At 41.8% G+C, this 21,389-nt stretch overlaps 1 protein-coding gene across 2 annotated transcripts in view; it reads left to right on the top strand.

Moving 5' to 3' along the window:
• LOC124253926 (disintegrin and metalloproteinase domain-containing protein 10-like) overlaps positions 1–21,389 on the top strand; it is a 63,771-nt gene that overhangs the window by 30,280 nt on the left and 12,102 nt on the right. For both annotated transcript variants that reach the window (XM_046687775.1, XM_046687776.1), the window contains exons 2-12: positions 4,878–5,013; positions 6,002–6,123; positions 6,475–6,646; positions 8,682–8,787; positions 9,958–10,134; positions 10,832–10,978; positions 12,636–12,828; positions 13,998–14,170; positions 14,680–14,878; positions 19,311–19,494; positions 20,204–20,298. In XM_046687775.1, the coding sequence (XP_046543731.1) occupies positions 4,878–5,013; positions 6,002–6,123; positions 6,475–6,646; positions 8,682–8,787; positions 9,958–10,134; positions 10,832–10,978; positions 12,636–12,828; positions 13,998–14,170; positions 14,680–14,878; positions 19,311–19,494; positions 20,204–20,298 (1,704 nt within the window). The remainder of the gene's footprint in view (positions 1–4,877; positions 5,014–6,001; positions 6,124–6,474; positions 6,647–8,681; positions 8,788–9,957; positions 10,135–10,831; positions 10,979–12,635; positions 12,829–13,997; positions 14,171–14,679; positions 14,879–19,310; positions 19,495–20,203; positions 20,299–21,389) is intronic.

The following is a 21,389-nucleotide window of genomic DNA, read 5'->3' as shown; positions in this document are numbered from 1 at the left end:
GTTTATTGCCTAGGAATGATGGTATGTTATGACTTATATCCCACGTGTCAGCTTGCCTCAACCGTGAGACGTTTTCAGTCTTCATCACTGAGACTTTATCAGGTCCAGCCATCAACAGGGAGAGACTTTATCAGATCGAGCTGTCTCAGTTTAGACTTTTTGAGATCTAGCTGTTAACATTAAGAATGTAGCAGGTCCAGTTAGTTGTCGACCTGCCTCAGTAGGTGTCAAGGCTTGTGGACTAGCGACCTGCCTCAGTAGGTGTCAAGGGCTTGTGGACTAGCGACCTGCCTCAGTAGGTGTCAAGGGCTGTGGACTAGCGACCTGCCTCAGTAGGTGTCAAGGGCTGTGGACTAGCGACCTGCCTCAGTAGGTGTCAAGGGCTGTGGACTAGAAGTGGTATCAAGGGCTGTGGACCTGCCTCAGTAGGTGTCAAGGGCTGTGGACTAGCGACCTGCCTCAGTAGGTGTCAAGGGCTGTGGACTAGCGACCTGCCTCAGTAGGTGTCAAGGGCTGTGGACTAGCGACCTGCCTCAGTAGGTGTCAAGGGCTGTGGACTAGCGACCTGCCTCAGTAGGTGTCAAGGGCTGTGGACTAGCGACCTGCCTCAGTAGGTGTCAAGGGCTGTGGACTAGCGACCTGCCTCAGTAGGTGTCAAGGGCTGTGGACTAGCGACCTGCCTCAGTAGGTGTCAAGGGCTGTGGACTAGCGACCTGCCTCAGTAGGTGTCACGGGCTGTGGACTAGCGGCTAGGAGTTGGATTCAGCCTGAAAGACTGATGAACTCAGGACTAGGTTATGGGGATCAGAGTTTGACTATGCCAAGAATATCAATTGTCTGTATCATACACTTCAAAGTATCATGAGCCCAGTGTGTAAACCAATATGAGAATATTTCGAAATTTCAGAAGACATTTTTAATGACATTTTTAAACATAAATGACAAATTCATTTGTGTATTTCTGCTTGGTGTGTCTTGATCATACATCTGTATCCTGACTGAGCAGCCTAACAAGAAGCTTCACAATACTTCCCCGTTACAACAACAAGCCTGAGTCATATCTTGTCATGACACAGGTATACAACATCCTGGTTGAGACGAGGCTCCACATGAGCGGGTAGTGGGAAATAAAGACTGTGAGAGTTGATTGAGGCCCTTCAAGGGTGGTGGTGGTGGGAAATAAAAGACATGATAGAGACAATCGGTATCCAATCTTCTTAATTCTCAGTATGAACAAGCAATATTTGGTTATCTTTCTTTTCATGAAGACATTATATAATTTTTTTTATCTAAAAAATAAGATATACAACCAATTCCAAGTTTAATTGAAACAGAATGCTCGGGTCTTTTTACATGACATGACTTCAACACACTATGAGTAGTATTTGTTTTCTGTATTTCTCATTGTATTGTCATTTCTGAACAGAGGTGGTCAAAAATGAAGGCAAATTCTTTGTAGAAATCTGAAATCTGATTGGCATAAAAAACATGCTTCCTTCATTTTGACTGTGTGGTCAAAGTCCTCGTCACTGAACCGGGTTATATTGCTAAGACGAGTTCAGTGTGTGAAGATTATTTCTGTTGTGATATTGCTGAAATACTTCTAAAATCTTGAACCCTACTCAGTGTAGAGGCCAAGCTCACTCACTCTCACTCTCACACTCTCACTCACTGATTTTACTGAGATAGGTGGTAGAAGACAATAAATGTTACAGACATTTTCTTTCTGTTTTGTGAACATGAAGATGTTTCACAGAAGATCCAACACCATAGTGGCACACAGTATAAGCTGTATTTCTCAACTTGTTGAATTAGCTACAGAAATTCTTACCCATAGCGGGGCGGTGGGGCAGCCTAATGGTTAAAGCATTAGCTCCTCATGCTGAAGGCCCAGGTTCAATTCCCTACATGGATACAATGTGTGAAGCCCATTTCTGGTGTTCCCCGCTGTGATATTGCTGGAATACTGCTAAAAGCTCAAACCATACCCAGTATAAAGGCCAAGAGCACTCACTCACCCACTCACTCACTCCCTGATTTAACTGAGATTTCTGGTGTTCCCCGCCGTGATATTGCTGGAATACTGCTAAAAGCTTAAACCATACCCAGTATAAAGGCCAAGAGCACTCACTCACCCACTCACTCACTCACTGATTTTACTGAGATTTCTGGTGTTCCCCGCCGTGATATTGCTGGAATACTGCTAAAAGCTCAAACCATACCCAGTATAAAGGCCAAGAGCACTCACTCACCCACTCACTCACTGATTTAACTGAGATTTCTCACTGATTTGGAATACTGCTAAAAGATTTCTGGTGTTGCGATTTAACTGATATGTTGCTGGAATAATACTGCTTAAAGCTTAAACCATACCCAGTATAAAGGCCAAGAGCACTCACTCACCCACTCACTCACTCACTGATTTAACTGAGATTTCTGGTGTTCCCCGCCATGATATTGCTGGAATACTGCTAAAAGCTCAAACCATACCCAGTATAAAGGCCAAGAGCACTCACTCACCCACTCACTCACTGATTTAACTGAGATTTCTGGTGTTCCCCGCCGTGATATTGCTGGAATACTGCTAAAAGCTTAAACCATACCCAGTATAAAGGCCAAGAGCACTCACTCACCCACTCACTCACTGATTTTACTGAGAATTCTGGTGTTCCCCGCCATGATATTGCTGGAATATCGCTAAAAGCAGCGTAAAACTAAAGTCGCAGCACTCTCTCACCCAGAAATGTCTGTGTCTTACAACGATTAGAGAAGGCACAAGGTACCAGCATGTTTCACTGAACACATTAGACTTTTGGGTTTTATCAGCCAATTATGCATTAACAATGACAGAGCTGTCACATGGAGTTTATGTCTTATGATGCACCTGTTCAACCAGCTGGACTGGGATTGGTCTGTAGATGTGTTGTGACTTATTTGCAGTGTTGGTCATAGGAGAATGACATCAATAGCTGACTGGTAACATAGTTTATGTGTTGTGGGTCTAGTGGAGTTAGTTGCTGCATAAATTGATTTAATGTGTCTGTGAAAAACAAATTTTTGTTCATAAACACTACCCATGAAAATGCAGGTTAGATTGGTATTCGACCGCCTACTGGTTAGAGCGTCCGCCTGGAGAGCGGAAGGTCGCGGGTTCGATCCCCGACCGCGTCATACCAAAAGACGTTAAAATATGGTACTTGTTGGTCCCTGCCTGGCGCTCGGCATTAATGGGTACAACAAGGACTGGTCGGCTCAGAGTCAGTATAATGTGTCTGAGTGGGGTATTCATGCTTCACTGCGGCATGGTATCTCAGTGGGCTAGCACTATAAAACCAGCTTCAGTCTGGGCTAGTACAAGCAGCCGCACATACACATACACACGCATGCACGTCGTCACATGAGCGAAATATTCTGAAGCACGACGTAAAACCCAATTTCACCTCACCTCACCTAGATTGGTATTCAAACATTCGTAACAGGATTGGGTGCTTCCGCCCATAATATATTTATGATATAGCTGAAATTAGCTTTATACAAACAAACAAACATAATCCCTGCAACCACAACAAGTACTAGATTGAGCAGAGTGGAGACCACCTTTAACATGTCCACCAAGTACTAGATTGAGCAGAGTGGAGATCACCTTTAACATGTCCACCAAGTACTAGATTGAGCAGAGTGGAGACCACCTTTAACATGTCCACCAAGTACTAGATTGAGCAGAGTGGAGACCACCTTTAACATGTCCACCAAGTACTAGATTGAGCAGAGTGGAGACCACCTTTAACATGTCCACCAAGTACTAGATTGAGCAGAGTGGAGACCACCTTTAACATGTCCACCAAGTACTAGATTGAGCAGAGTGGAGACCACCTTTAACATGTCCACCAAGTACTAGATTGAGCAGAGTGGAGACCACCTTTAACAGTCCACCAAGTACTAGATTGAGCAGAGTGGAGGAGAGATTGAGCAGAGTGGAGACCACCTTTAACATGTCCACCAAGTACTAGATTGAGCAGAGTGGAGACCACCTTTAACATGTCCACCAAGTACTAGATTGAGCAGAGTGGAGACCACCTTTAACATGTCCACATTAGATTGAGCAGAGTGGAGACCACCTTTAACATGTCCACCAAGTACTAGATTGAGCAGAGTGGAGACCACCTTTAACATGTCCACCAAGTACTAGATTGAGCAGAGTGGAGCAGTGGAGACCACCTTTAACATGTCCACCAAGTACTAGATTGAGCAGAGTGGAGACCACCTTTAACATGTCCACCAAGCACTAGATTGAGCAGAGTGGAGACCACCTTTAACATATCCACCAAGCACTAGACTGAGCAGAGTGGAGACCACCTTTAACCTGTCCAAGTATTAAATTCAACTGAGTTAAGACAAACTTTCACATCTTGTCTGGGTCAGGCTATAGGTCTCCAATAAAGTATGTGTGTTGTGATAAAATGTTGTATTGATAAGTTGGTTACGCCCCATGACAGCATGCACTGAAATTACTTTCATCTTGCTTATCCAGATGTTATACCAAGTTTTTCTTTCTGTGACAGTGAAATGAAATTGTGACAGCTGTTACAGGAATTCAAACAGCTCTCATTTGTTTTCCATATGAGGTGAAAAATTAGAGGAAGCAGGTTTATCTAGACTTGCTCAGTGTCTGATGCATGGCTCCAAATGTGTACCTAATGTCGGTATGATGTATGATGGAATTATAATTCTCTGCTTCCTGGTAATATACAGGACATAGTAATTGCTGATCTTGCCGATGTTAGGCTTACATCTCCAAGGAGGGACCTAGTTGTTGAATAGAAATGTGGAATGTATTAAATGAAAATATTTGTTGCATATTTGTTTGTTTTTTCCAGAACAAAAATCCTTGACGGACTACATCAAATACTATGAGGAGCTGCGCTTGGATCCAGTCAGTATTCACCGAGACCATGAGCGTGTTCGTCGGTCACTGGACTCACACTTATACCTGCGCTTTAAAGCTTTCAAAAGGTGAGATCCAGTACAATTGTGAGGGAAGTGTTGCTTCCTTTGTGTTTGTAGGGAGTTACCTCCCTTGGATTTGTTTGGTGGAGTTACCTCCCTTGGATTTGTTTGGTTGAGTTACCTAGATTTGTTTGGTGGAGTTACCTCCCTTGGATGTGTTTTGGTGGTGATGCAGGTTACACAAATGTTTTCCCCATTGACTTGTATAGTAACGGGGGGCGGGGGTGGTGGTTGTGTTTAAAAACGTAACTAAGCCAACAACAGGTATGGCATGTGTGCATGTAATCAGACCAAACCCCAGTTCTGCACAAAATTAATGTCAACCACTTGAAAATACCTGTGGTCACATTCAGCAGATGTCATTATGTAAAATATGACAGCACTAAATATTAAAAACTTTCTGCAGTTCTAATTACTGGATGGATGTACACTTAAAAAACTAGAAAAATATGCAGAAAATTAATGAATCACTGGTAGTATAACCTACTTCCCTTGTATTGTATGGCCATCTGAGTGTTTTAATGAATCTAGGTCCTGTGTTTTAATGAATCTAGGTCCTGTGTTTTCAGTGTTTTAATGAATCTAGATCCAGTGTTTTAATGAATCTAGGTCCAGTGTTTTAATCCATCTTCGAAATGATATGGATTTATATTGAATATTGTACTTACTAGTATTTAATTTCACATTTTTCTGTTTGTCCAATGTTTGGGGGGAAATTGTGATTCAGAATGATGGATTATGACAATTACGATATACAACCCTGTCTCATTTTGATATGAAATATATCAACACTCATGTGAATAGTTAACAGGAAAATGTAAAAAACGTTCCATGTGTACAGAAAACAGTAAATGATTGTTTTCAAAATGGTTCATGTGACTTCAGCTCCTATTGTTATGATATATATCATCATTTTCATCATCATTTTTCCGTATAAATGGCCAGGAGGCCATGAGTACAACATGTGATACATACATATGCTCTATATTTACAGAGATTTTCACTTAAAATTAGAAAAGGACACGTCCGTTTACAGCCCGGATCATGTAACATCTAGCTTTGATGGACATTTGCAACCAGTAGATACGTCATTTATATACCAAGGAGTACTTGAAGGTAAGTACTTCGTAGCTTGGGGTTGGATAACAGTTGGATATCCTGCAGTGTTTATAGAGAACATTTGGTCATTCTGCTGGTGATCCAGAACACTGCATTGATTGCAAGATGGGTTATTTGATACTAATGACAATTTCATGGCTATGATTCTTAAGTTATGAGGAGTAGCCTAGCGGTTGAAGGTTCGCTCATCCAGTGTTCAACTCCTCCAATCAGTCCAGTGTGTGAGGCTCATTTCTGATGTCTCCAGCTGTCACTTTGCTGGACTATTGCTAAACATGGTATAAAAACATGCTCACTAACTCCTACTTATGAGTGATACAGTTAGCTAACCCTTGTCAAATATTACAGGTGTGCCTCGAAGTTACGTTCACCTTTCTATCATCAACGGCACAACTCGGGGGCATGTTCACATCCCAGGGGAGACAACTTACCATATAGAACCTGCAGCGCAGTATATGCAAAACCCACACTTTCATTCTGTGATATACGATGAACAGCATGTTGACCTTGACCCTTACAGGTAAGAATGACAAGTTATCCAAGGACAGAACATTTTCAACAGAAGCTGCACTTAATCAGTAGGACTGTTCTCATGCATTTTGAAAAGTGTGATAAATAGTAGCTTGATAGCAATATCTGCCCTCAGTATTTGGTCTTAACATATGTCATTTCTTTACAACCAGAAAACAAAGTTTGAAATGTAATTTTTAGATAATCTGACTGCTTTCTGCAGAATGTTTTTCCTGGTCTTCAAAATTTGGCTTATCTACGTTGAAAGTGATTATTTAATGTTGTGAAACAGGATTTTGGTTGCTTCTTCAAGTGGCATTCAGAAGCTTGTATTTCTCCTTGTGCATAATGTTGTGTATCATTATTTTTCCTTATCCTGACTCATGCTCTTTTGCTTGTCTCCTTCTTCTTGCAAAAGATAGTGGAACACTTGAATCCCCATTTGAAGCTCCCTTCAAAAAAGCGGACGTAAAATCACTCACCCAGTGCTATCTCCCTTTAGATGTTTTGGCGGGAAAATGCGTCACATGACCCAACATGCTCTTCACTCTCTCCGAATTATGCGCCCAACATTTATTTGATATATACAGTCAGCTCTCGTTAATCCGACACTCATTAATCCGACAATCACGTTAATCCGACAAAAAATTAGGGAACCATTTAAAACAGTGATAATGACTCTCGTTAATCTGACATTCTCGCATTCCGACTCCGACACACCAATCTAGCAACTGATTATTGTAAATACATTGTAAAAACATTCGTTAATCCGACAATCAACACAGCCGGTCAGATGATCCGACTGTATACAAACAATCACACGTGAGTGGTAATTAGCATGTGCCTTACTGGCTACTTGACACTGACGTCGGTGAACATCACACTTGTTAATTAGGAACACAGGATAATTAATTGAGACGATTTAATCAAGAAATAACAGTAGAGCGAGCTGTATAAAATGTTTACAACCGACATGAGTTTTCATCACAAGATGTTTGTCACGAGTACACCACCTGCTAAGCGACCCCTTGTAGAAGCTACGCCCATTGATCAAGAAAGAAATCTCCTTTTGAAGAAAGAAAACCCCAGACAACACAACAAGAAGTCATCACTTTTGCTGAGCAGAAGTTTGATGTGAAGATTCAGACGATCAACCGTGATCTCGACCTCCTGAAGCAGTCTGCTTAGTGGTTGAGTTACATGTCTCTCAGATTGACTGATTCCAATGCTTCAAGCTATCTGAGGCCAAAACATCACCTGAACACTTTGCAAACATTTCTGACACACCACTTAGACATCGTTGAACACTTTGCAAACATTTCTGACACACCACTTAGACGTGTTTGATGTTAATGACCATCAAAGACTTTTTCAAGTTATAAATTATATATGTTATGATACATGCCTGATTGTACATTAGACGTCCACATGCAATTATGGAATTAGTTGTATGGAAACTGTAACATATTCAACATCCGGGTCATAATGGCAGCTGATATGCGGTAAAAACAAACGTGAGTTTTGTGCCAATGTGGTCATGAAATAGATATGAAACGGTTCGCTTATGTGATTATATATGTATGTTATGCCATCTACGAATGTTAATAAATGATAACAAGTATGTATTGTTAGTATTTTTTATTTCTGTGAATATTTTTACGTACGATGAAGATAAGTAGATCTACCATTTCTGATATGCATGCAACAGTATGACGATCTCATGACATTTAGTAAACATTGATATTTTCACACAAATACATTAATCCGACATTTCCGTTAATCCGACATATTTCTCTGCAACCACAAGTGTCGGATTAACGAGAGCTGACTGTATAAGGGTATTAGGATCTACACCGAAACGTCGCATATTTTGCAATAAACGAGTTGTCTATCCATATAAAGTGTTCCTCTTCAGGATTTTGGTCAGTTCAAAATATGCTGCCCCATGTGTGTCAAATGTTGCATAAGTTTTTGTTGTTTTCTAATTTTTCATGTGTATTTGAATTCAAACATCTCAATAAAGATTGACTCACTCCTTGCTGCAGACATCGGCGCGAGGCGGAGAGTGCAACGTGCGGCAATGATCATCATTTTGAATGGATGAAGCGCGTGTCAGAGTCAGCATACGAGGCACCGAACAGAGCGAAGAGGGTGAGTCCAGTGGAGGATCTCCTGGTTTGGAGTGAGTGAGTTTAGTTTTACGCCACACTCAGCAATATTCCAGCTATATGGCAGCGGTCTGTAAATTATTGAGTCTGGACCAGACAATCAAGTGGTCAACAGCATGAGCAGATCTACGCAGTTGGGATACTATGGCGTGTCAACCAGGTCAGCTAGTCTGACTACCTGACCCAGTTAATCGCCTCTTACGACAAGTGGTTGTTTGCTTTGTGGAATGGATCCAGGCCCTCTGGGTTTGTCCTCTGATGACTATCATAGAGAGGGTGACAAGCAGCCTTTTCATTGTTGGTCAGGTTAATGGAGAGGGTGAGGTGGTACAGTGGTTGGGGATCATGGAGAGGGTGACAAGCAGACTTTCATTGTTGGTCAGGTCAATTGAGGTGGTACAGTGGTTGGGAATCACGGAGAGGGTGACAAGCAGCCTTTCATTGTTGGTCAGGTCAATTGAGGTGGTACAGTGGTTGGGGATCATGGAGAGGGTGACAAGCAGCCTTTCATTGTTGGTCAGGTCAATTGAGGTGGTACAGTGGTTGGGAATCACGGAGAGGGTGACAAGCAGCCTTTCATTGTTGGTCAGGTCAATTGAGGTGGTACAGTGGTTGGGGATCATGGAGAGGGTGACAAGCAGCCTTTCATTGTTGGTCAGGTCAAGTGGTTGATCGTGGAGATCAGCCTTTCGGAGAGGGTGCAGGTCAGGGTGACAGTGGTTGGGATCATGGAGAGGGTGACAAGCAGCCTTTCATTGTTGGTCAGGATCATTGAGGTGGTACAGTGGTTGGGGATCATGGAGAGGGTGACAAGCAGCCTTTCATTGTTGGTCAGGTCAATTGAGGTGGTACAGTGGTTGGGGATCATGGAGAGGGTGACAAGCAGCCTTTCATTGTTGGTCAGGTCAATTGAGGTGGTACAGTGGTTGGGGATCATGGAGAGGGTGACAAGCAGCCTTTCATTGTTGGTCAGGTCAATTGAGGTGGTACAGTGGTTAGAGAGCTTCCTCCAGAGTGATAGGAGGCAGGGTTCTGAATATGCCCTTAACATGTTGGCTTATGCTCTATTGTACATCAAGACTCCTCTAACAATAGATGGACTAAATCGTGGGAATATCTTTCTTGCTCATCTTGAACTTCTTTCATTCTCCAGGCAACTGAGAACTATGAAGAGCCGGCCTACTCCTACAACAAATACAGTGAGGCATTGAACCGCCAGAAGAGGGCTCCCCGGAACCTTGGCGGAAAAAACACATGTTACCTCTATCTGCAGTCTGACCCGATGTTGTGGAACTATGTGAAGAAAGAGAAGTTCCCTAGAACAACACTGGTGAGGATATAACTTGTTATATCACATGTGTCTTGGGGGATATCACTGTTCAACATGAGGGATGAATGTGTGTGTATTGGTTGATGTAATTGTTTTACAGCAGGGATGAACATGTGTGTATTGGGTGATGTAATTGTTCTACATCAGGGATGAACATGTGTGTCTTGGTTGATGTAATTGTTTTACAGCAGGGATGAACATGTGTGTATTGGTTGATGTAATTGTTTTACATCAGGGATGAACATGTGTGTCTTGGTTGATTTAATTGTTTTACATCAGGGATGAATGTGTGTGTCTTGGGTGATGAAATTGTTCTACATCAGGGATGAACATGTGTGTCTTGGGTGATGAAATTGTTTTACATAAGGGATGAACATGTGTGTCTTGGGTGATGAAATTGTTTTACATCAGGGATGAATGTGTGTGTCTTGGGTGATGTAATTATTTTACATTAGGGATGAGTAATACCCAGAGATAGCACTAGTGAGGATATGGAATTGTTATACTGTATAGACTAGAAGTAACTGAGTGCTGTGTTCTGTGTTGGTGACGTCATTGTTCATAAAGGATAGAAGTATTCCTAAAAAGTCACAGGCTGCAGGTTATTCCTGCAAGATTGCTAAATAGACATACATTATTTACTTTCCTGGTGTAACCTGTATAATATACTAGGGGAGGTAACTCTTGTCTGTTTCAGAGTGATGAACGAGCTAAGGAGGAGATATTGGCATTCTTTGCCAGTCATGTGGCCGCCCTGAAGTCAATCTACTCTACAACGACGTTCAGCACATACGATGACTCCATCTCGTACAAGGGCATCAACTTCCTGGTCCAGAGAACCAGGGTAGGTTGTCGTTTACTGGTAGTGGTATATCAAACACTGTATTGCTGGACCCTCTTGTATCAATAGAAACTGTATCAAGCTAATGTTAATGTCGATGATATGAATATTGAGTGATTTACACATTGCAGTAGGGCGGTGGGGTAGCCTAGTGGTTAAAACGTTTGTTCCTCATGCCGAAGACCTGGGTTCGAGTCCCCACATGGATACAATGTGTGAAGCTCATTTCTGGTGTCCCCGCTGGGATATAGCTTGAATATTGCTATAAGCGGCGTAAAAGTAGAAAGTGTATTATAACTTAACAAGTCGGAAAGAGTGATATATTTACAAATTCCCCATGAAAATTCACTAGCCAGTTGAGCCAGTCACTGTGGAGATTTACTGGCCCAACTGGAATTTTACTAGCCATGGACTAGACGAGCCCTTCAAGTGGATGATTCCTCCTCTGTATCATATGCTGATGGCGTGGACCATTGCTCATGCTATAGATCACTGGATTATCTGGTTAAGAGCAGTGGGGTAGCTGAGTAGTCAAAGTCACAGATCGTCACGCTGAAGACCCCAGTTCTTTGCTCACTTGGGTACAATGTGTGGAACCCATTTTTAATGTCCCTGTCAAGATGTATTGCATAAAACCAAACTTACTCACTCACTTATTTATTGGCCACTCTCTGAAATATTGAATAATAATAATAAATATAGTTGCGGGCAACGATGAGGTCTCCTTGGCTTTACTTTCTATCTATTGTATCTGAGGGCTAGATATCATCGTCCAAAACGGAGCCAGAACACATGTTTTGACAGGCGAGCGGATCTTCCAAATACAGCCGGGGTCACGGGGGTCATGTACCTTTTAAGTAGTTCCGGAGAAGAAATAGTTCCCTCTTTAAGAGGCTGTATCTCAGTTGTTCTTGGGTCTACGTTCAAAACAATTAGTGTTCTGGAATCACCAGGACATCATCTACGATACTGGGAGCAAACTACTCAGAAAAGTGCTGAAAAACATGGCCAAAAACTGAAAACAAAAATAACTGCCAAACGGTACGTTTTAGCGACTTGACCCGTCCAGGCAAAATTGTTGGGAATTCGATTGTGCATCTGTACAAGAAATTTGGAAGTGTTGGAACAATTAGTTCTTGAGATATTTGCTGTCAAACGTTGAAATTTTGGAATTAATTTTGAATTATTTCCCCTTTGCTATTGAGCCTAGAGATTTTTAAGGGGAATATCTACACCTGGGTGTGCATCTGTGTGATTTTTTGTAAGCGATTCGGAGCATTGGTTTAGGAGTTATGTTTGGTACAAAAATCGGCGGAATAATAAATAATAATAATAATAATAATAAACCGAACGATTACAATAGGTCTCCTGCCTAGAGGCAAGGAGCCCTAATGATGATAATGGCTATTTACAAAGCACCTGTTTCCACACACTTGTGCATGCTCAAACTGTAACACATATTACCCGGGATAACCCAAGCTGCCTGTGAGGTACCCGAAGGATATAGTCACATGACTTATCCCACTGGGTACCCATCTTTTGCTTGGTGAAGAGTACAACAACAAATGAACAAACAAAACAAGCTACTGCTCCAAATTCACACTTGACTCATATGAGAAAATATATAATATATTATCAGCAATTATGTCTTATTTTCTAGATAATGACCGACACTACTGAGAAGTGCAATACTGCTGCAGCTACTGCATGGTGCAACCCCAACATTGATGTCAGCAACTTCCTCAACCTCAACTCCATGGATAACCATGATGATTTCTGCCTGGCATATGTCTTCACATACCGTGACTTCATCCAAGGGACCCTGGGACTGGCTTGGGTCGGTTCAGAGACAAGTAAGATATGAGTCCCATGTAGAGGTGTTCTTAATAAAAGAGTGAGTGAGTGAGTTTAGTTTTACACCTCACTCAGCAATATTCCAGCTATATGGCGGCGGTCTGTAAATAATTGAGTCTGGACCAGACAATCCAGTGATCAACAGCATGAGCATCAACACAATTTGGATACGATGAGGTATGTCAACCAAGCCTGCCCACCGATCCTGTTAGTCACCTTTTACGACAAGCATGGGTTACTGAAGACCAATTCTAACCTGGACCTTCACGAGTTGTTGATGGAAGAACATTTCCCGATGTTGGTGCCAAACATTTTCAGTCTGATCCCATAACGATCTGGTTGCCACTGCTCGTCGTAAGAGGCGACCATTGTGTTCATGGCCATGTTTCACAAAGTGATCATAGAGTTACAACTATCATATCTCCTATACTTTAACATAGAGCTACGACTATCATATCTCCTATACTTTAACATAGAGTTACGACTATCATATCTCCTATACTTTAACATAGAGCTACGACTATCATATCTCCTATACTTTAACATAGAGTTACGACAAACGTAGAGCTAAGATCTGTTTGTGAAACCGCCCAGGTCGCCAGGCTCGCAGTCGTGGTTGATACATGTCATTGTATCCCAATTGTGTAGATCTATACCCATGATGTTAGTCACTGGATTGTCTGCTCCAGACTCAATTATTTGCAAAGCGCTGTAATATAGCTGAAATATTGCTGAATGCTATGTTCAACAACAAACGAGCTCTCACACTCAGTTGCCACTGTCATGAAACTTGAACTCCGATCAATGATTATTCAGGGAAGTGGGGTAGCCTAGTGGTTAAAGCATTAGCTTGTCAAGCTGAAGAACCAGGTTTGATTCCCCACATGGGTACAATGTAGCCCATTTCTTGTGTTCCCTGCCGTGATGTTGCTGGAAGATTGCTTAAAGCAGTGTGAAATGAAACTAAACTTGCTCACTCAAAAATCATTCATCAAGTAAATATTGGTGTAACGTACCATCATCACTCACCCAGTAAGGTAAGCTTTTTGTGTATTTAGCCTTTGAACTGTAGCTCTTTGCCTACTTGCATTTTTATTTGTGGGCTTTGAGCATGCATGAGCATGGATATATGCGCGTTACAAATATGCTATTATTATTATGTTTACAGAGGCGGCTGGCGGTATCTGTGAACAGTTTAAGGAGTACCCCGAGGGTAACCAACGTGTTGGGAAGAGTCTCAACACCGGGATCGTCACCATCGTCAACTACGGCAAGCCCGTACAGGCCCGGGTATCACAGCTGACTTTTGCTCATGAGGTCGGACACAACTTTGGATCTCCGGTAGGTTTTATACTGGTGTTGTCTGGTTAGGGCACCACCTTGTTTCTGCTGATAAAACTCTTACTGTACAGTCTCATCAGTGGACAGAAGTAATATATTTACTCAGCATAGAATATCATGCACGAGTGAGTGAGTGGGGGAGCGAGGGAGCATTCACCCTATACAGTACACATTATGCTATGGTATGCCTTAGGTGGTCAGACCCGTGAACATCTGGGTTAGAATTGATCTTCAGTAACCTCTGCTGGTTGTAAGAGGCCACTAACGGGATCGGGTGGTCATTGTATGTCATTGTATCCCAATTGCGTAGATTGATGCTCATGCTGTTGATCACTGGATTGTCTGGCCCAGACTCGATTATTTACAGACTGCTGCCATATAGCTGGAATATTACTGAGTGCAGCATAAAAAACTAAACTCACTCACTCACTCTATGGTCAGAATATCGACCAACATGTGTCCTCAGTATAGTGCTCACTGTCTGACATCCTTGCTTGCACTATTTACAGCACGACAAGGGCCCAACGTGTGCCCCCTATGGAACCAGTGAGCCTGATGCGTCCAGTGGTAACTACATTATGTTCGCGTCTGCCACTCTCGGTGACAAGGACCACAATGACGAGTTCTCCACCTGCAGCCGTGACAACATCACCCGTGTCCTTGATGCCGTTGTCAACAAAAGATACAGCAAGATCGACTGCTTCAACTGTAAGTACAGAGGCTTGAACACTGACAAAGGTTACTTACACTTAATTGTTAAAGTCATATTATGATTGAAAGGGAAATGTTTGGTGTTAAATTTGGGAATTTGTACTTACATCTGCAGCAGGGGTGAATATTGCTCGGGAGCAGATAAGGCAAATCTATTTTCTCATTAGTGAGAGAGATGTGGTTGCCTATTGGTTAAAGCACTTGCATGTTATGCTGAGCACCTGTCTGTGATTCCTTATGTGAAATTGCTGCAATTTGTCTATAGATATACATCATATTGTGTTGTTATTGGGAAATCGTATGAATTGAATTGAAGTGTAATTTCTACACTGGGGCAGTACAATGAATCAGTTGTAAAAATTTGGGTTTTTAAAAATTTATGTTTAGAATGTTTGGCCTGTAACATTGTCAATCATCTGTCCATGTTAAGGAAGGTTCTGGTTGTAAGAGTGTTGATCACCTGTCCATGTTCAGGAAGGTTTGGGTTGTAAGAGTGTTGATGACCTGTCCATGTTCAGGAAGGTTCTGGTTGTAAGAGTGTTGATCATCTGTCCATGTTCAGGAAGGTTTGGGTTATAAGAGTGTTGATCACCTGTCCATGTTCAGGAAGGTTCTGGTTGTAAGAGTGTTGATCACCTGTCCATGTTCAGGAAGGTTCGGGTTGTAAGAGTGTTGATCATCTGTCCATGTTCAGGAAGGTTCTGGTTGTAAGAGTGTTGATCACCTGTCCATGTTCAGGAAGGTTCTGGTTGTAAGAGTGTTGATCACCTGTCCATGTTCAGGAAGGTTCTGGTTGTAAGAGTGTTGATCATCTGTCCATGTTCAGGAAGGTTCGGGTTGTAACAGTGTTGATCATCTGTCCATGTTCAGGAAGGTTCTGGTTGTAAGAGTGTTGATCATCTGTCCATGTTCAGGAAGGTTCTGGTTGTAACAGTGTTGATCATCTGTCCATGTTCAGGAAGGTTCGGGTTGTAAGAGTGTTGATCATCTGTCCATGTTCAGGAAGGTTCGGGTTGTAAGAGTGTTGATCATCTGTCCATGTTCAGGAAGGTTCTGGTTGGTTGTAAGAGTGTTGATCATCTGTCCATGTTCAGGAAGGTTCTGGTTGTAAGAGTGTTGATCATCTGTCCATGTTCAGGAAGGTTCTGGTTGTAAGAGTGTTGATCATCTGTCCATGTTCAGGAAGGTTCTGGTTGTAAGAGTGTTGATCATCTGTCCATGTTCAGGAAGGTTCTGGTTGTAAGAGTGTTGATCATCTGTCCATGTTCAGGAAGGTTCGGGTTGTAAGAGTGTTGATCATCTGTCCATGTTCAGGAAGGTTCGGGTTGTAAGAGTGTTGATCATCTGTCCATGTTCAGGAAGGTTCTGGGTTGTAACAGTGTTGATCATCTGTCCATGTTCAGGAAGGTTCTGGTTGTAAGAGTGTTGATCATCTGTCCATGTTCTGGAAGGTTCGGGTTGTAAGAGTGTTGATCATCTGTCCATGTTCAGGAAGGTTCGGGTTGTAAGAGTGTTGATCATCTGTCCATGTTCAGGAAGGTTCGGGTTGTAAGAGTGTTGATCATCTGTCCATGTTCAGGAAGGTTCTGGTTGTAAGAGTGTTGATCATCTGTCCATGTTCTGGAAGGTTCTGGTTGTAAGAGTGTTGATCATCTGTCCATGTTCAGGAAGGTTCTGGTTGTAAGAGTGTTGATCATCTGTCCATGTTCAGGAAGGTTCGGGTTGTAAGAGTGTTGATCATCTGTCCATGTTCAGGAAGGTTCTGGTTGTAAGAGTGTTGATCATCTGTCCATGTTCAGGAAGGTTCTGGTTGTAAGAGTGTTGATCATCTGTCCATGTTAAGGAAGGTTCTGGTTGTAAGAGTGTTGATCATCTGTCCATGTTCAGGAAGATTCCGGTTGTAAGAGTGTTGATCATCTGTCCATGTTCAGGAAGGTTCTGGTTGTAAGAGTGTTGATCATCTGTCCATGTTCAGGAAGGTTCGGGTTGTAAGAGTGTTGATCATCTGTCCATGTTCAGGAAGGTTCGGGTTGTAAGAGTGTTGATCATCTGTCCATGTTCAGGAAGGTTCTGGTTGTAAGAGTGTTGATCATCTGTCCATGTTCAGGAAGGTTCGGGTTGTAACAGTGTTGATCACCTGTCCATGTTCAGGAAGGTTCTGGTTGTAACAGTGTTGATCATCTGTCCATGTTCAGGAAGGTTCGGGTTGTAACAGTGTTGATCATCTGTCCATGTTCAGGAAGGTTCTGGTTGTAAGAGTGTTGATCATCTGTCCATGTTCAGGAAGATTCTGGTTGTAAGAGTGTTGATCACCCGTCCATGTTCAGGAAGGTTCGGGTTGTAAGAGTGTTGATTGTTTGTCCATGTTCAGGAAAGTTCGGGTTGTAAGAGTGTTGATCACCTGTCCATGTTCAGGAAGGTTCTGGTTGTAAGAGTGTTGATCATCTGTCCATGTTCAGGAAGGTTTGGGTTATAAGAGTGTTGATCACCTGTCCATGTTCAGGAAGGTTCGGGTTGTAAGAGTGTTGATCATCTGTCCATGTTCAGGAAGGTTCGGGTTGTAAGAGTGTTGATCACCTGTCCATGTTCAGGAAGGTTCTGGTTGTAAGAGTGTTGATCATCTGTCCATGTTCAGGAAGGTTCTGGTTGTAAGAGTGTTGATCACCTGTCCATGTTCAGGAAGGTTCTGGTTGTAAGAGTGTTGATCATCTGTCCATGTTCAGGAAGGTTTGGGTTGTAAGAGTGTTGATCACCTGTCCATGTTCAGGAAGGTTCTGGTTGTAAGAGTGTTGATCATCTGTCCATGTTCAGGAAGGTTCGGGTTGTAAGAGTGTTGATCACCTGTCCATGTTCAGGAAGGTTCGGGTTGTAAGAGTGTTGATCACCTGTCCATGTTCAGGAAGGTTCGGGTTGTAAGAGTGTTGATCATCTGTCCATGTTCAGGAAGGTTCGGGTTGTAAGAGTGTTGATCACCTGTCCATGTTCAGGAAGGTTCGGGTTGTAAGAGTGTTGATCACCTGTCCATGTTAAGGAAGGTTCTGGTTGTAAGAGTGTTGATCATCTGTCCATGTTCAGGAAGATTCCGGTTGTAACAGTGTTGATCATCTGTCCATGTTCAGGAAGATTCCGGTTGTAACAGTGTTGATCATCTGTCCATGTTCAGGAAGATTCGGTTGTAACAGTGTTGATCATCTGTCCATGTTCAGGAAGGTTCGGGTTGTAACAGTGTTGATCATCTGTCCATGTTCAGGAAGGTTCTGGTTGTAACAGTGTTGATCATCTGTCCATGTTCAGGAAGGTTCTGGTTGTAACAGTGTCAATCATCTGTCCATGTTCAGGAAGGTTCGGGTTGTAAGAGTGTTGATCATCTGTCCATGTTCAGGAAGGTTCTGGTTGTAACAGTGTCAATCATCAGTCCATGTTCTGGAAGGTTCAGGTTGTAAGAGTGTTGATCATCTGTCCATGTTCAGGAAGATTCTGGTTGTAAGAGTGTTGATCACCCGTCCATGTTCAGGAAGGTTCGGGTTGTAAGAGTGTTGATTGTTTGTCCATGTTCAGGAAGGTTCGGGTTGTAAGAGTGTTGATCATCTGTCCATGTTCAGGAAGGTTCGGGTTGTAACAGTGTTGATTACCTGTCCATGTTCAGGAAGGTTCGGGTTGTAAGAGTGTTGATTGTTTGTCCATGTTCAGGAAGGTTCGGGTTGTAAGAATGTTGATCATCTGTCCATGTTCAGGAAGGTTCGGGTTGTAAGAGTGTTGATCATCTGTCCATGTTCAGGAAGGTTCGGGTTGTAACAGTGTTGATCATCTGTCCATGTTCAGGAAGGTTCTGGTTGTAACAGTTTTGATCATCTGCCTTTTTATCCCACCGGCATGTAATGCGGTGGGATATACAGTCCGTTTGAGTCAGAAACGGACCGATGAATTGCAAATTTTATCATTGTACAAAATTGCCACCTAAATATAAATAGTACCCATGTTTATCATTGACTAATAACCAACAGCTTTCTTATATTTGAAAATTTTCCGGACTCCACCAAAAAAGTTCTTTAAGAAACTATTAGAGTAGCATGTGCACAAGTGCCCACCAAGTTATTGATTTTTTAGCCTGTGCTGTGCCGTCTCCATCCTTTCTCGCCCACCTGGCTGTCCCTTTCTCTGCACTCCTCCCTCGTAACAAATAGTGAACTGTGTCAAAATTTTGATGATAGTTTCTTAAAGAACTTTTTTGGTGGAGTCCGTAAAATTTTCAAATATAAGAAAGCTGTTGGGTATTAGTAAATGATAGTGTACTATTTATATTTATGTGGCAATTTTGGGGGGATATGTCATCTTCTGATGACTCTTGTTTAGAATGTATAACAAGTTTTGACTATGTCATTTATGAGATTAATTAATATGTTTTAACCGTCCTTGTACGTCCATGCAGCCTCTAAGTCTGCCTTTGAGGCGATCGCAATGTGGTGGCATCACAGAGGAAGGGAGGAGGCGACAAAGTGTGGCTATTTGCAGATTTTTGTCGCCAGTGACTGTGACCAAACTGACGCCTGCTGCTACGGTAAAGGCAGCACCGAGGGCAGTGAGTGCAAGCTGCGTCCCGGCAAAAGCTGCAGGTACGCACTGTCTAAAGGGAGATTCGGTTCGGTCAAGCTGATTGTCTCAGCAAATTGATTTAAGTTGTTCAGATACTGTGTTTAAGGAATAATAATTTGTATTGTGAAATGATAGGTATATTGTTTGATTAGTATGAGAGCTACTTGTTTAACGTATAGTAGATGGATGTTTGACGAGAGCTGACAGTTGGATGTTTGACGAACGATGATGGTTGAAACGATGATGGTTGAATGTTTGACGAACAATGATAGTTGGATGTTTGACAAACAATGATGGTTGAATGTTTGACGAACGATGATGGTTGAACGTTTGACGAACGATGATTGTTGAATGATTGATGAACAATCATAGTTGAATGTTTGACAAACAATGATAGTTGGATGTTTGACAAACAATAATGGTTGAATGTTTGACAAACGATGATGGTTGAACGTTTGACAAACAATGATAGTTGAATGTTTGACGAACAATGATGGTTGAACGTTTGACGAACAATGATAGTTGGATGTTTGACGAACAATGATAGTTGGATGTTTGACAAACAATGATGGTTGAACGTTTGACGAACGATGATGGTTGAACGTTTGACAAACAATGATAGTTGAATGTTTGACGAACAATGATAGTTGAATGTTTGACAAACAATGATAGTTGAATGTTTGACAAACGCTGATAACGAGATGTTTGATTGTGATGTTTGTTTTTCAGTCCAACAGCCGGGCCCTGCTGCAAAAGGACTGTACCTTTCAGACTGGCAACCTGTGCAAGAAGAAAGATGACTGCTCCAAGGATTCAACATGCGAATATCCTTTTCTAGAGCATGTACAATTTGAATACTGTAAATAATGAAATGAATGCGAGCATTTTATTAATGCGAAAAATGCGTCTGTACTCTTCTCGCATTATTATAATGACGCATTTCAGTCTGATCATGTCTACTTTTGAGAACTTAATGAAAGACAGAAAACGTAAATCTGTTGACACTACACATTACACCAATACAGGTCACTTCCTCATTACAGGTATCTCAAGCCACATAATTATCACTGGTTACAATCACTGGTCATTGTTTAAAGTCACTCAAGCACATCAGCCAGTTTGATTGGCATTTAGAAGTTGGTGACTAATAAGAAAGTAAGATTGTTTATGGATAACAACTTCTTTTATTATATATGATGCGATGTTTCGGTATGGACTCTTATACCGTTGTCTTGCTTGACAACGGTATAAGAATCCATACCGATACGTCGCATCATATATAATAAAAGAAGTTGTTATCAATAAACAATCTTACTTTCTTATTATTTTTTTTTTTTTCACACATCATCCAGACCGGACATTCTTCAGCCACTTGTTTGTTGTACCTGGGTAGATGACTTGTGTCTTTCAAGTCAGATTACGTTTATAAATGTTGTCATAAGACAAGTAGTAGCAAGCAATCACGTGATCAAACATTGCAGTGTAATCAAAACATTGTCAGCTCATTTTCATTCATTGCTTAACAAGCTCAATTCAGGTTATTTGGTAAATAACAAGTGTGAAAAGAAAAAGAACAACACCAAAGATTCAAGGTGTCACATTTTATCATCAACACAGATTCCTGAGCTCGCATTAATTTCGTGACGCATTTTAGACTAGACCCTCGCACTCACATTAAATTGGTGAAACATTAATTTCATGAATTACAATATATTATGAACATCATTTCTGCTGATGATTCAACTATCTTCACACCTATGCCCACAAGGCATGACTGGTCCCTGGTGACAAGTAGAGTATTTGAAAGTATATTTAAAGTTACACTCACTTAATTCAACACTGTCACCCCTCCCTTTATTGTTTTGCATACATCTGATTGCGTGGATTGTGTGGTCTGGCTTGGTGACTTGGTTAA

The sequence above is a fragment of the Haliotis rubra genome, unplaced genomic scaffold, assembly GCF_003918875.1.
Source record: "Haliotis rubra isolate DU_JTF1 unplaced genomic scaffold, ASM391887v1 Scf559, whole genome shotgun sequence".
In the NCBI taxonomy this organism is placed as follows: domain Eukaryota; kingdom Metazoa; phylum Mollusca; class Gastropoda; order Lepetellida; family Haliotidae; genus Haliotis; species Haliotis rubra.
The sequence above is the reverse complement of the archived record's forward strand: the minus strand, read 5'-3'. Positions and strand labels throughout refer to the sequence as shown.